The sequence below is a fragment of the Ictalurus furcatus genome, chromosome 5, assembly GCF_023375685.1.
Source record: "Ictalurus furcatus strain D&B chromosome 5, Billie_1.0, whole genome shotgun sequence".
NCBI classification, from domain to species: Eukaryota; Metazoa; Chordata; class Actinopteri; order Siluriformes; family Ictaluridae; genus Ictalurus; species Ictalurus furcatus.
Window position 1 is genome coordinate 27326687 of NC_071259.1, and position 16195 is coordinate 27342881.

Genomic DNA, 16195 nt, shown 5'->3' on the forward strand with positions numbered 1-16195 from the left:
AGATTGAGAAAGAGAGAGATTGAGAAAGAGAAAGAAATTGAGAAAGAGAGAGAGATCAAAAGAGAGAGAGATTGAGAAAGTGAGAGAGAGATTGAGAAAGAGAGAGAAATTGAGAAAGAGAGAGATCGAAAGAGAGAGAGACTGAGAAAGTGAGAGATAGAATGAGTAAGAGACAGAGAGAGAGAAAGAGAGAGAGAGATTGAGAAAGAGAAAGATTGAGAAAGAGAAAGAAATTGAGAAAGAGAGAGAGATCGAAAGAGAGAGAGATTGAGAAAGTGAGAGAGAGAATGAGTAAGAGATAGAGAGAGAGAGAGATTGAGAAAGAGAGAGAGATTGAGAGATTGAGAAAGAGAGAGAAATTGAGAAAGAGTGAGAGATTGAGAGAGAGAGAGAGATTGAGAAAGAGAGAGAAATTGAGAGAGATTGAGAAAGAGAGAAAAATAGAGAAAGAGAGAGAGATCGAAAGAGAGAGAGATCGAAAGAGAGAGAGATCGAAAGAGAGAGATTGAGAAAGTGAGAGATAGAATGAGTAAGAGACAGAGAGAGAGATTGAGAAAGAGAGAAAGATTGAGAGTGATTGAGAAAGAGAGAGATTGAGAAAGAGAAAGAAATTGAGTAAGAGAGAGAGAGAGATCGAAAGAGAGAGAGAATGAGTAAGAGACAGAGAGAGATTGAGAAAGAGAGAGATTGAGAGAAGTTGAGAAAGAGAGAGAGAGAGATTTCGAAAGAGAGAAAGAGAGAGTAGAAAAAAACTACAATGAAAGAGCTAGAGATGGATGGAGAAAAAAAAGGGATGCCAAAAAACAGACTTAAAGTGAGAAAAAGTAAGAGACAGGAAGATGAAGACAGGAAGGGTAGAGAGAGGAAACTACAAAGAATATTTGCGCTTTTCCACCAGACAGTGGGGTACGATAACAAATCCCTCATTCTAGATTATCTATCAAGAGAATTCTCCATTCTGATTGGCCAGAAGGTGTTGATTAATTTTCTATAACAGCAACTCGCATGTTTATACGAATTCGCTTGTTCTAATACATAATCGTTACTATAGTAACAACTCATTCACATGGACCTGTAAGATTACCTGAAATCTAAAAGATTAGGTAATCTTTTTCTTATTTTAAGTGTTGTTTGTCTTGAACAAAGGAAAAACATATAATCCTTGCTATAGTGAAGCTTCCTGTAAGGAGACAGTTATTAACATTTATGGAAGGAGTCTCCAGCGTCAGCACTTTGTAACAGTCAGTAAGAAGACTTTGCATTTAGCAGTCTCACTGGATGTATTTTTTTTGTATTGGAAAGAAGAGGGGCTAGTGATAGAGCGAGCGAAATAAAACACAGCAGGATGTGTTATAGGAAAAAAAAATCACCTTTGTGGCTGTTGATTATTTTCCTAAGTGTTTTATTATTCGCTAAATACCTACACTGAATGTGTGAAGTGCACGATGTGTCTCACTTGAGATTACAGAAACGGCGTTCCAACTTGTTCTTTTTGTTGAATTTTAATATCACAAAGAAAACCGGCATTCTCGTGATTTTTTTTTTAAACTAAAGATAAATATTGGCACCCTTTACTTACTTACGCTCTGCAATTACAACAGGCCAGCGAATTCACTCTGTTTCTTGATTAGTACGAGTCATCGGAGGTAGACAAGCGACAGAGCCGCACACACACTTATCGACGTATCTAATCGTGATTATATGCCGAGTGTTCTGCTATTTAAACCACCTCACAACCTTCAGAAAACTCCACCTACTTTTACAGCTAGCCAATGGACAACGGACACAGGGACTCAACCAGTAGATCTAGATTTGGATTAGTAACTGTACTATATCGTGCCGCAGTGTCCAATGCAAAAGCGCTATTAGTTTGAGAGAGAGAGAGAGAGAGAGAGAGAAAAGTGAGAGAAAGACAGGAGATGTGGCGTATACACACAATACAGGGAAGAAAGTGAGCATGAGTGAGTGAGTGAGATGGCACTGCTTTCACCTCTGTGAGGAAAGAGTGACCGACTGAAGGACTGCAACTCTAAAGCTGCCCGCTTCAACCACTTCACTCAGATTTAGTCACAAAAAAACCCACCATTTTGTATATGATATATGATATACCTTTAAAAATAACAACCCTCCCAACACCCGCCCACTTAACCCGCCCTAACATTTAAATGCTTTTCGGTTTTCACAATGGCCTGATAAATACGTTCATAAAAATCACTGCCCTAGGGATCCTCAAGAACCTACTGCAGGCCAGAGAAAGACAGCAGCTACTGGATCATGACTATTATGCGAACCAGCTTGACTAGAAGCACGTCACGGTCCTGTATCTGATTCTGAGGACTAGAGATTAGAACTAATGGCTCTGGTCAGACAGCAAGCAGCTACTACACAAGGCTGAGAAGTCTAGGCTCACACGAGAAGCAAGCTCTGCAAATCATTAGCACACGGGTTATTTAAAAAACAAACAAACAAACAAAGAAACAAAAAAAAGATCTCAGACAATATTCCGCGCAGGTGTGTTTTTTCTGCCTCTGGCCCGAAGAAGAGGAGATTCAGAGTTTGTGTTAAGAATGGATCGGCCTGTCAGACGGCCTCACACAGCACCTCTCTGACTACGCATTAAAGAGCAGGATGTTTCACGCAAGGACGCTTGCCCTGCCACTCCTGTGCCAGCCAAACGCTTTTAGGGATCTGCAAAGAAAAGAACAAAAAAAAAAAAGAAGCAAAGAAAAAACAAACAAACAAACAAACAAAAAAAAATCACACAAGATGTTAGACATGTGGCATAGGAATACCGTCATTTCTGGAGACAATTTTTAAGACACTTTTTATTTGCCCACAAGCAGATGATGTGACTTTTACAGCTTATTAAATACAAAATGCTTTGACCATCCTGTATTTCTAAGTAAACTTAGAAATGTCTGTGTGGTGCTATGAACCTGCCTGGGTTCTGCGTCGACCCCATGAGAACCGACCGAGAAGGGCTCAGGAAAAAAATAGCTTCTATGACAGCATTATTTTATTGCTAATGCAGCATTACACGTCACTACGTGACTTTGTCGGAAGGTCTCGGCCTGCGTGAAGTTATCCATACGATGCGCACTACACCTGTGGTGGAAGGGTCTTCTACTCGATTACGTCTAACAGTCCAAAAAATACAGTACTAACCCATGACAATACTTTGTCGCCGTTTTCCTCATGCATACGTCAATTCATCACCTAGCCGGTGATCAAAAAAGTGTCAGTGTTAATATTTCCTGCTGTATCAGTCTATAAAGCAGTGAGGCAGAATTTACAGCTACTATTGCTTTACAGGAAAAAAAAAAGACAAAAGACGATGGACAAGCTTTAATCTTACAGCGACAGAAAGCCTGTATGCGTTAAAAAAGCATGCAGAAGCAGCTGCAATCATATCAATACTATTAGCATCGGAAATCACGAGATGTGCTTTATTTTTTTTTCGCTTTGCGTCATTTAAATCGTCATGGAAATGTCTTCAACTGGTTCGCCTTGTCGGATGTGATAAGAACTGCATGCAAAACGTTTCCAAAAACTGTGGACTCTTTTATTCTCTCACGCACGTCGTTTTGTTTATAGCACTTTAACTACTCTAGCTTGGTTTAGCTGCTGTCTCAAATGAGAGATCGTGGAAAATGTAAAGCTATTCAAAGCTAAATTTGTTATGAGCATGCAGGAATTAATGTAGCTAGTTCTTTTTTTTTTTTTTTAAATTATGACTATACACGTTTAGCTTGAATCTAACTGCTTGGGGGAAAACGTATATTTATTAGTTAAACAAATACAAAGAAATAAGTACCTGAGTAAACGTTAGACTAGACATGGTTCTTTCATGCTTGCTCGTAGAGTATTTACATTGATATAATTTAGGATTTTAAACACTGAAGTACAGAAACTGTAATAAAAATTGAAAATGTCTGGGGTTTTTTTTTTTTTTTTTTTGAAATACAATCTGATATTTGACTGGAGCCTCACAACACCGTTATTGCTGACTGTCAATATCTCTTTACCAAATTTAAAGAATTTGCTTAGCTCAAAATGAAATATTACCTGTGGCTCAGCCATAGACAGACATATAAACATACATGGTTTTGTTTTTTTTTTGTTTTTATACAAAAACAACCACAATACCCAAAGATATGATATGAAATGTAAATTAAGCAGCGTTTTCTACCAGCACACCTCAATGGTGGCTCTATTGCCTTCTCATCCTTATGGACAGAAAAGTCTTTTTTCCCCCCAATCTTTTTCACACTGAGGGAGAGAGATGCAAAATAAAGAAGCCTATAAATACTGACACAAATAGTCTGATATGCTACATGATATGTTGCACATTGAGTTCAGTCCACTTCCTGTCCTATAGGATGGAGGTGGTTTTTCAGATAGCTCTTAGTCCGTCCAGCTCTCTCTCTCTTGCATTCTTATATGCAAAAAAAAAAAAAAAAAAACATTTTAAAAAGCAGAAATGGCCTAAAGTGAAGCTTATACACCATCCTCCTGGCCTATAAAAATGGCCAGAGGACAGGGATAGTCAGAAGAAGGCGCTGATGCTACGCATGTTGTTTTAGCTCTGTGGGTTAAATATAGGTCATGGCACCTTTGGAGTTGGCGTCAAAGCAGAGCTTGATGTAGGACGTGGGCACGTATCCCTCCTCGTCCTCGTTCCTGCGCACACGAGTCCAGCCGTCGCCTTTGTCCTCCTCGATCACGTACAGCATCTCGCCTTCCGCCATCGGGATGGTGCCCTCGTTCTGACCTAAAGAGGTGAGGAAGTTAGAGGACATGTTTTAGGAATATACATACAAACAACATACTCAACATACTGAACAGTCATGTTCTGTTCACTACCAAATAGATGTCCATAGCTGTAGATGACTCAGCAATACAGTAACGGTTAACCTTTTCTCACTGGACGCTGTTGTTCTATTCCACCGGCCGTATGGAAACCGACTTATCAGACATTTTCAATCAGTATAAACAACTGAATTATTGTATTGCCGCAAGTCTGTTATAAGATTAGTCAGGACAGTGTTGGGTTTCTGTGTGTAGAGTATCGTGATTCTGTGTTTAGCTGCTGGTGAGCAGGGTGATGGGAAATGGGAGGGGTGTGAGCCTCGTGCTGGGCAAACAATTCACACCTCTCCACAAAAACATTGGTACAGAGATAAAACGGATAGTGCAACTAAAGCTTTTTTGATACTAAAACACTGTATGTAACTGCCACAATAAATTTATAATATTTAAACGTAGTAGGCTTGGTAAAAACAAAGAAGAAATACTCATGAAAAACTGCAAATTCTTAAAGCCCAGAGGGTCTACTTTCATCTGAGCAATTAACCACTACTGTGGTGTGTGACATCACTAATGAATTCAATGCTGAACATAGGCACCGCCAAAACAGGCGCAAACTCCATTTTTTGGCCTCTGGTGTAAAAAAAAGTTAAGCAACAAACCCCCAAATTTGTGGTTAGAAATGATTGCACCATTGTGTAAATTGGTGGAGATGCACAACGGGTGTGTGGTGTTCAAAATGCAATAATACGATACGATACGATATTTTCAGACCTCTTTTGTTCAAAATGGTGCCTGCTTTGCCACCTGTCCAAACTCCCTCTTAGTTAGTCCAGATGCAATGCTAAAACAGTGCTTTACCAACTCCAAGGTTACCAGTTCAACACTATATGGCCAAAAGTATGTGGACACCTGACCTTACACCCAAAATGTAAGTCTTCCCCAAGCTGTTGCCACAACATTGGAAGCACACTATTACCTACAATGTATTTGCATTCCCTTCACCGGAACTAAGCAGCCAAAACATGTTCCAGCACGATAATGACAAGTGTGGTCCTTGAAGACATGGCTGGCCAAGCCTGGTGTGTCCTGCACAGAGCCCTGACCTCAACCTCACTGAACACTTTTGGTTAGGCCTTGTGACAATAATAGCGATTAAACTACTGAAAACCTTTGCCTTGCAGTGTATATTATTAGATCATTACTGTAGATATGTAATATGGAATAAAATATGGAAAATGTTGTTCTTTGTAATACAAGCTGTGCAATTTGAGGCTTTATTAGTCATAGGTATATGTGTCTTATATATAAGTCTGAGCTTGCACTCTCATTATGAAACACACCGAAATACAATACTCTGATTATAAAATACAAGCCAAGTACTGTACTTAAGTATGGTACTTGATATTTAGCATCCTTTTACTGAGCTGTACCTGCAGGCCTGCTCTCCAGGATGCTGTTAGTGCTATTGTTTTGGTCATGCTTTCTACACTAGTAGTCAAATCATATGGTTCCTCATATATCTCAGAGTTCCTTCTTTTAATCTCTGCCCTACTCTTCTACTGTAATCTGACTATCTGGTCCAGCAAGAGAAAGATATATTTCTGGAATTGTGTAAATTACTGTTGTTAAATGATCTCTATAGAAATTTCATTGAAACCGTGATTAGACAAGTTGGGAAAGTTTCATGTGGGGGGGAGGGTGGGAAATAGTGTTGTTGAGTAAAATCTTCACATTATTCATTTTGAGCTGAAAAGAATATAAGGGTTATGAAAGCTAACTGAGGTCAAGCAGCGTCATGGTAACTGATACTCTCCTACAAGTTTGACTCAACTGCTCATGAATTGATCTTTGAACCGATTAGGATTTTGGCAGATAAAAACAAAATCTCAAGAGATAAAAAAATGTGCGCTCCATCCTCTAGGACATTTCTGCCGCTACCTTCGAAAGGGTAGAGAGCCTTGCACGTTCCTATGGTGGGTAAAGGTTCTTCATCGTCGAACTCGTCGTCGAACTCAGTGCTGCGGGACTTGAACTGCACCGTCTCCGTGCTGGGGTCTTCCGTATAGCTGCCGTCCGGACTGTGCACAGAAGACATGTAATACATACAACAGTCCAAATGAATACAAAGTTAATAAGGGCGAGGAGACAGAATACCACAGGGAGACAAGCAGGCAGGGTGTGTGAGTGTGTGGACGTGCGTGCGTGCGTGCTTCAGGAGTACCTCTCTCTGTTCTGCGCACAGCTGTTAGCGACGTTGGCTGCGTTTCCCTGTGAATCAAAAGGGGCGCTTTGTCTCCGCAGAGTGCTGTCCTTCTCCAGCAGCTTCCTCTCCACGTCTGTTAGCCAGGTCTATGAGGAGACGACAAGAACATGGACATTAGTCAATCATGTTACTTCAGTTACAATTAAGAAGCACATTCAGGGGACATGTAACTGCAATAAAAACATGATGTGATGGGGTAAATAATCAGCAACATCAGAGTTACTGTTTATTTACTGTTTAGTTTACTGTTTTATTATTCGCCTATAACAGTAGGTCCTAAAGTGTCACGTCATACGTTTTAGATGTTTACGTTACGTTTCATTTAATGTTGTGGAATGTCCGGGAAACGAGTTCGTTTCTGTTCTCCATAGTTCCCGTTTAGGCATTCCTTTCCACATGTGCCACATGTATACCCTTCAATATTTATGCCTAAAATGAATTTCTCAGGGTTGTATTAAAAATGAAAGTTCAAGTAGCTTATAAAAGGCTTAGTTAGATTCAGCTCCTAAAGCTGAGATCATTTCGGACGAGCCTAGAAGACTCAGATATCACCGAGACCAAATGACAAACAATTCTAAAACACCAGCAATTAAAAAATTTAACATCTTTGCATAAAAACATATCCTAATGGGGGGGGGGGGGGGGAAACTACATAGAAAATTACACTTGCATGAATTCTATGAACTTAATAGGATCCAGGATTTGCTTTTAAAAAAAAAAAAAATTAGTCTCAGGTACAATTAGTGCAGTTTTATAAGGAAATGAGCTGCAAGTTTTATTAAGCATCTTGCAGATCCAGCCATGGTTCTTCTGCAGACTTTGACTGTCGCACTTGTGTTTTATTTTTGCAGCAAAATCCAGCAGTCTTCATTGTGTTTTTTTTTGTCTTAAAAACACTTAATATGCTGCTTTCTTTACTGACATACAAAAAATTTTCTGTAACATTTCATTTTGTGTTGTAAAAATAATGTTTGGAAGTTTTTAATGTTTTTAGTACTGACTCGATATATATATATATATATATATATATATATATATATATATATATATATATATATATATATATATATATATATATATATATATGAATTGATCTATATCTATATATGAAATGATATGAGCCTCACCTCATATTTGTGTGCCTCGAGCTGGAATTTCTCGATGCTCTGCCGCACCTCCTCTAAACGTGGGTCCACACTGTTGGGGTCGCCCATGTGAGGGTTCTTGATGTACACTTCCTTCATTTTATTCAGTGCGTCCCTGCGGTCAGTAACAAGAGAAACATGATGTGGCATTGGTGCTGGAACGACATAGTTTTATAGTAATTCCTGGAAGAACATTGGACTTTCACTAATGCTTCCAAATTAAATCTGGGGCTGATGACAGCCTTGGAGTTGAAATAAATCTGCTTTGTGGAAAGTGTGTGAGAGTTTGTGTGTGTGTGTGTGTGTGTGTGTGTGTGTGTGTGTGTGTGTGTGTGTGTGGACATACCTCTGATCCATCTCTTTCTGGATGTCTTTGCTGATGTCATTAAGCTTGGCCTGCAATTTCTTTCGCCTTTGCTCTGGGGGTAAATGACTGTAATCCTCCTGGACTGTTCCCTAAACGCACACACACACACAGAGTTCAGGAGAGTTGAAATTAGTGCTGGCCTGAATAATTTGAATCCTCAAGTATCTGCTTGCTAGGTTGGTGTTCTTTCTTATTTACTATTCGGAAGCCACAAAAGCCACAAAACCTGATCTACAGCCTAATCTACAATAACTGTCATCAGCAAATGTCATCTTTAGATAGAACATTCTGGAAAATGTTCAAAATAATACTAATAATAGTAAGAAGAAGAAGAAGAATCATTTAAAAATCAGTTGTACCTACAGTTGAATGCATCTATGTCAATATGTCACTTTTCACACGGATAATGAAGCTAAGTGAGCAAAAGATGCCCAACAAACGAAACCCTTGGTTTCATTTTCATTGTTAGAAGGAGTCTCCAGTATCAGCACTTTATAAAAGAGGTAAAGTTGTAACTTCTCCAAGTTTTCAGAACAGAATATGTTGTTTTTGGTCTCATTGCCTTTAAGAGAGAATGTGAGGGAGTTATATTTTTTATATAGTTGCTAAAATGTAAGTGATAACAGGAACTAACTTGTTTTGAAGACAAACAAAGACGTGTCTTTGTAGTAAATGAAAAAAATTGTTGGCAAATTTCTGTGGTATAAGAAGAGCAAAATCGATATAATACAGCGTTGCCACCTACTGGATATACTTTAAACTTCTGTTAAAAAAAAAACACTTATCATTGTGGCTAATCATGAAATCCATTGTTACGTTTATTGTTTTTAAAGGTGCTTTTGAGAGCATGTTTTTGGAGCATTAAGTACATACTATGAAAACATAATATAATAATACTATAAAATGAAACGGTCACACTTAATCAACTAGCTCTTGCTTTCTAAAGCTGCCTTTTTTAAAGCCTCTCCTCCGACCCTTTTGCGTGCAAATTCGTCATGTTATATAAACATAAAAACATCTGTAAGACCTACTACAATGCATAAGCAAGTCTAATCGTTAAATCATCTCTAAGACACTGAAAATCACCTATTGTATTGTTTCAGTTTATAATGACTCTCACAAAGTAGGAACGATAACTAAAAGGCTCAAGAATAGTAAGACACGTGATAGTAGACACTTACACTTACCAGCTTCAGGGAGAGCTGCGTGCAAAGGAACGCAAACAAAACACAACAGAGAAAAACCTCAAATCAATTCAATCTTTACAGATCCCTACATGACCACAGCATAGATTATTTTATGATTATAAGCTAACTATTCGAATATAAGGACATCTGTTAGCAAATATTTAACATCATTTTTAATTTTTGAACACTTTATATTCTTTAACATTCCATCCACAGATGCCAATGACCTGTATATCAAAAACGTCATATAAACTGCACTTTCTAGTTTTATTCAAACTGCACTTTGATATCATTTATATATTTTAGATTACTCACCTTTATGTTAAACCTGTTGAATCATTATGGCTATAATAACAACAAAATAATGACCATTGTAGCTTTGATAGTAGTTAATACTTATAGCTACCACCGTAGACTCGTTTACAAATAAACCAAATCCAAGGGTGGATAAATGAGACATTTTTAATTCACCTGCCAAGCAGGTAAAAGCTTGCCCAGTCAAAGGTTTTGTTGCCTGGAAAACGAAACATCTAGGCTAAAAATGGTAGCTAGTTTGTGTCTGAGGTAGCAAGTCACTGGCCAAGCTTTGGTTATGGTAAATGGTCTGCACTTATATAGCGCTTTTTTAACCTTAGTGATTCCAAAGCGCTTTACACTGTGACTCATTCACCCATTCACACACACACTCACACACCAATGGTAGCAGAGCTGCCATGCAAGGCGCTAACTTGTCGTTGAGAGCAATTTGGGGTTCAGTGTCTTGCCCAAGGACACTTCGGCCCACATGGAGTCATGTGGGCCGGGAATCGAACCGCCAACCCTACGATTAGTGGACAAGGCGCTCTACCACCTGAGCCACAGCCGCCCCTATGGCCTCCACCACCGCCATTATGAGCTGTAATACACCGATCAGTCATAACTGCCTAATTAGCCACCTGCCTAATATTGTGTAAATCCCCCTTGTGCCGCTAAAACAACTCTGACCCGTCGAGGCATGGACTCCACAAGACCTCTGAAGCTGTGCTGTGGTATCTGGCACCAAGAAGTTAGCAGTAGATCCTTTAAGTTGCGAGGTAGGGCCTCTGTGGATCAGACTTGCACTACACCCCACAAGACCTGCCGTTTTGGAGATGCTCTGACCCAGTCGTCTACCCATCAAAATTTGGTTCTTGTCATAGTTGCTTGCCCATTTTTCCTGCTTCTAACACATCAACTTTGAGAACTGACTGTTCACTTGCTGCCTAATAAATCCCACCACTTGACAGGTGCCACTGTAATGACATAATCAATGTTATTCACTTCACCTGTCAGTACTTTTAATGTTACGGCTTATGTTTCATTCGAATATTTGGTTCTGGATAGCGTCTTTGTTTATTCTCGAGTAACTCTGAGACTTCTATGACAGCTTTACGCCGCACTTTATTTTCTGAAAATGTCATCCGTGCAAGCTAATTAAGCTGACAAGTAAAAGCTGTGTAGTGAAGCAGCTGGTGAGATTTGAAATGAGTAGAGTGTGTTACAGTTACAACACTGATGTGTGTCGCACCAGCGTGAAGCACATTTTGGAAAGAGTAGGGCTTTTTTTCTGTCTCTGAAAGCTGAAATGCTTCGCTTCTATTACATGTTGCTGAATCACACGACAGAAACACGTAGGCGTCATTACTGCACTCGCTAGTGTGATTACATCTGATTACATTCAAATCTTTATGTAGATTCAATTCTATTTGGTTTATTCAGCAATTCCCATCATTTCCAGTGATACCTTCTTATTTATTTATTTATTTATTTATTTATTTATTATACACTCACTGTCCATTTTATTAGGAATACCTGTACACCTGCAAATTTATGCGATTATTCATGCCGATCAGCTAATCATGTGGCGACAGTGCAATGCATAAAAGCATGGAGGGTGAGATCTGGACGGTTGTAGTTAAAGTCTATGTCCGCTGTAGCCTCAGATTTCTGTTCGTGGCTGACAGAAGTGGAACCCAATGTGGTCTTCTGCTGTTGTAGCTGTAGTTTCATGTGTTGTGCATTCTGATGCTTTTCTGTTCACCACGGTTATAAAGGGTGGTTATTTGAACTACGGTAGCCTTCCTGTAAAGTCGAACCAACCTGGCCATTCTCCTTTGACATCTGTCATTTTTTGCCAGCAGACCTGATGCTCCATGGATGTTTATTTTTTCACACCATTTGAGTAAATCTCTCAAATACGTCTGGCACCAACACCCGTACCACGGTCGACGTCACTGAGCACTAAGCATTATGCTGTTGCGACATGATCGGCTGACTAGATAATATCATGAATGAGCAGAGGCAGAGGTGTTCCTATTAAAGCGGCAGATGAGTGTATATCTATTTTTTGTACTTTTAGATTTTTTTTTAGATTGACTTGCAGCGGTTCCTTCAGGTCCTTACCCCACGCTTGAGGCTTCTCAGGCACTGCATCTTGTGTTTGGAGCTCATGAAGTCGTTGAGGCGCTGTCCGAGCGGCTCCTTGCTGTGCGGGGGCGAGTGCGGCCCGTTGGCCAGGCCTTCTGGAGAGGGCGACGTGGGGGGAGGGGGAGGGGGCTGACGAGGCGACGCTAGCAAAGACATAAGCTGCACGTGACGGAGCGATGGAGCCACGATCACAGATGGAGGAGTGGAGAAACACAGAAGGAGACAGAGATGGAGGCATAAGGACAGAGAGAAACACCAGAGGAACCCAGCAACAAGCTGACAGTAGGAGCGTCGACGAAAAACGTCAGAGTCCACTAACAAGTCCTGTGCTTATTTTATTCAAGTGCTGTCAAAAACGATTACCAATGTCTTTCACGTCAAAAAGGTATATATTAGAGAGAGATTTCTTAAACAGCTAAAAATGAATTCGTCGCAGTTTCAAATGAGCGACGAATATTTACAATGTGGAAGAATTTTTTAAAAATATAATAATAAAATAAACCCTACAGATGACAGCGGACGCTGCAGTAAGTAAAGCCCTGATCAGGAATTGTTGAAAATACTTATTACAATTTAAATAATAACTTTAATAATTTTAATAATAACTTTAATATTTTTAATTGGACGAATTATGACGAAACAATTATTTATGATAAATAAAACTACATTTAAAAATAAATTTAAAATAATAATAAATAAGTGAGCTTTTAAAGTGTTAGCGTTATTCAAAGCCTCTGATAAGCAACTTTCGGCCTGCAGTGGAAAAAAAGAATAAATCCAGTTGCTCTGGATAAGAGCGTCTGCCAAATGCTATAAATCCTTAAAATGGCATTTTAACTGTAAGATTTTTTTTTTACCCTATTCGGGATCAAATTTAAACTAGATTTAAGGTGGCAGGAAAGAACCCTATATGAGGTTTGATTTCCAGCCACTCAATATGCTTGTAATGTATTTGACTTCATTTGTAAGTGATTCTGAGTAAAAAATGTGTGCTGAATGAGTCAGTATTAATTAACGTGTAGTGTTATGATTTGAGAGGATGATGTGTTGACACCTTTCTTTCACCAGATGGAGACATTTTCCAGACAGCTGATTAGTAGACCTACTGTAAGAGCTTTAAACTAACAGATTTCATGATCTGCCCTTTATTACTTGAGCTGCTAGAGGAGTGAACAGCTAAGTCTTAGATTTTTTTTGTCCTTTAACAAAACAAATGCGTTCAATCAGCTCATGGCTTTGGGTCTGCGTCAGTTCTGCACCTCTGTGGAACCCAAACACTAGGACATTCAGCCAGGTTCTATACCTTATTTCTCTTAATTAAAGGCCACAGCTTGCTTCGGCTCCTGCGCCGACTCTCTCCACGTGCGTTCAGGAAGCTGGACTCGGACACGGCTCTCTTCATGGACACACTGTAGTCCTCGAAGTCTACATCGCCCGGGGGCTCAAAGCCTGACTTGTACGTCTCTACCACCTGCTTGGTGTCCTGAGGTTAAAAACATGGATGGACAAAAATGAACACGTTTTAAATTTGATTTTGTTAGCGCCTTTGTAACAGCATTACAGCAAAGAGACAGGGATTAGTCCTAAATTAAGAGCCTACAGGGAATAAAATGAATTACATTTGATTATGAAAATAATCTGATATCAGGTAAACATTACTTGATACATACATTTGTATGATGCATATACAAACCATTACATATTTAACGGGAAAAGTCTTACAATGCAGAGTGACAATAATTATAAACAGACTATAAAGTGCTAGAGTGAAAGTCTAGCAGACTTCATAATACATTTTGTTAAGTAGCATTGATTTTCTTAACTGGAATTAATTCAAGGTCTAAAGCCAGTATGCATTTTTGGCCCGCAAATCCTGTAAAGAGGTTTCATATTGCCTTGACACTCATACTTTAGCATTTTATCAAGCAATGCACATTTTGTGATGCACTCAGGATACAGAGACCTCCCATGAAGGTTAGTCAAGTCAGAGGTTCAATAACGAAACATAAAATGTAAAAAATTTACAAACCAAATATAAGATATGCGAACGGCGGACATCTCAATTCTTAAACTTAATTCACGTTTACAATCAGTCTACTGGTGACATCCATATTTATGGCTATGAAACCTCCAGAGTGGAGATGATGAGAGAAAAGTCAACGGAGAAGGAAACTATCTAGAGTGTGTTTTAGTCTGAGTTTCTAAATCTGAAATAAAGGTGCAACCCTGAGTCACGTGAAGCCACACAGGAGCTTAAGCCCAATCACGGCTCATAAGCCACTTTAGATCTGCAGAGAAAGTGAGTCAGTTACTCTCTCCATCTGTGACACTTGGCCAAACCGCAGCCACGTGAGCGCTAGCTCAGGATTTAGCTGACCACACACACACACACATACACACACACACACAAAGAGACACCAAATACACATCATCTCCATGGCTGCTAGCCACAGCTGTTAAAAAGCTGGGCATCATGATCATTGCTCATTAGCTTGAAAGTGGGGCAGGGGCATTTAGTGTAATGAAGTCAGCACTTTTCAGTGATAAATTGTTAATCCATTCATCCATCCATCTATTTTCTGTACCACTTATCCTTACTAGGTCACGGCGAACGTGGAGCCTATCCCAGGGAGCATAGGGCGCAAGGCGGGGGACACCCTGGATGGGGTGCCAATCCATCGCAGGGCACAATCACACACACATTCGCACACCTAAATGATTAATATGTCTGCTAAATATAGATTACTTGATAGTCAGTAGTTACACATAGTCCTGTTGGAGAACAAAGTGAAATACACAATTCTTGCACCCTTAACAGTACTGCAGAATGTCGTGCTACTCAATATTCTTACTACACTGTATCATTCCTACATGGTTTACAGATTTGTTCCAAAATAGACGTTCCAGCTTTGGTTCTAGGCTTCACCTTCATTCTGTCACTGGTTAATTTTAGAGGTGCACAAATATGCAAGGAATAAAATGCAACAGGGGTGCTGTTATAGGAAAATCATCAGTGACAGGGTGGAGCGAGGTGGCCCGTTGTGAAGTAATGCAACATTATTTTTTCTTATCGCTTCGTGTCACAGTGTTTTAGTTCCCTTACAACTCTTACTTTTGTCAACACTATTAAAGGACATCATACTTTTTATCCACCAATAGTTACCTTTAAGGTTGTGGAACATCAATGACACAAATTAGTTCCTGTTATCGCTTACATTAGAAACAGGCGTTATAAAAAGTTGTTCCCTCACCACTCTCTCCTTTTTTTTTCTCTTGAGCTGAACAATACGAAAAAATGCAGTTTTTCGTGTTACTGAGAGGCAGGCATGTCCTCAGTCCTGAAGACAAGCTTTCTGACAAAGCACTAAAACTGGAGTCTCCTTCCATAAATGTAAAAGTAAAATGTCTCCACAGAAAACTTTATTATCATTATTTGTTAAATAATAAATTTGTTAAAAAAACCCTGCTTAATAAAAATGTTTACTTTTTACAAGTCCCTGTCTAAATCATTACTATAGAAACAATACTGTATTAGAATATGCGTAATTAATATAAACGTGATTTGTCTTGCAGCTGGAATGACTGTCAGAGCTGCTGCTATAGAAAATGAATCAACACCTTCTGACCAATCGGAATTGAGCATTCAACAGCGCTGTGGTATAAATCGTTAGAAATCTTACCTCACTATTAGCCTTTGCAGTACTGATATTGCATATTCCATTAGTTTAATGAATCTAAATATAGGAAATATTGTCCACATACCATTTTGGGCTCGATGGACTCAGCTGCCTTGGTCATGCCATCCAGACACTTATTAACGATGGGCAGCACTTTGCGCTCCACCTCGGCGTAGCACCTCATACTCTCCCCTATTCTCTCAATCCGTCTCTCCTCCATCTCCTGGATCCTCTGTAACACAACAACACAGCTCCACTTACTGTAGAGGCTTCCGGTAGGTACGGTCACATGAGATCCTCTT

The 16195-nt window shown here is 39.4% G+C and overlaps 1 protein-coding gene across 2 annotated transcripts in view; it reads right to left on the bottom strand.

Moving 5' to 3' along the window:
- Nucleotides 1-687: 687 nt before the first annotated feature.
- fnbp1a (formin binding protein 1a) overlaps nucleotides 688-16195 on the bottom strand; it is a 32112-nt gene continuing 16604 nt past the window's right edge. The window contains exons 11-20 of one of the 2 annotated variants that reach the window (XM_053625560.1): nucleotides 15979-16125; nucleotides 13520-13699; nucleotides 12193-12375; nucleotides 9772-9786; nucleotides 8564-8673; nucleotides 8200-8332; nucleotides 7031-7158; nucleotides 6748-6887; nucleotides 4613-4771; nucleotides 688-4435 (exon numbers count right to left, since the gene is read on the bottom strand). In XM_053625560.1, coding sequence (XP_053481535.1) covers nucleotides 4356-4435; nucleotides 4613-4771; nucleotides 6748-6887; nucleotides 7031-7158; nucleotides 8200-8332; nucleotides 8564-8673; nucleotides 9772-9786; nucleotides 12193-12375; nucleotides 13520-13699; nucleotides 15979-16125 — 1275 coding nt within the window. In that variant the 3' untranslated portion in view covers nucleotides 688-4355. Of the gene's footprint in view, nucleotides 4772-6747; nucleotides 6888-7030; nucleotides 7159-8199; nucleotides 8333-8563; nucleotides 8674-9771; nucleotides 9787-12192; nucleotides 12376-13519; nucleotides 13700-15978; nucleotides 16126-16195 lie in introns of both variants that reach the window. The other variant, XM_053625561.1, reaches the window with a different exon arrangement.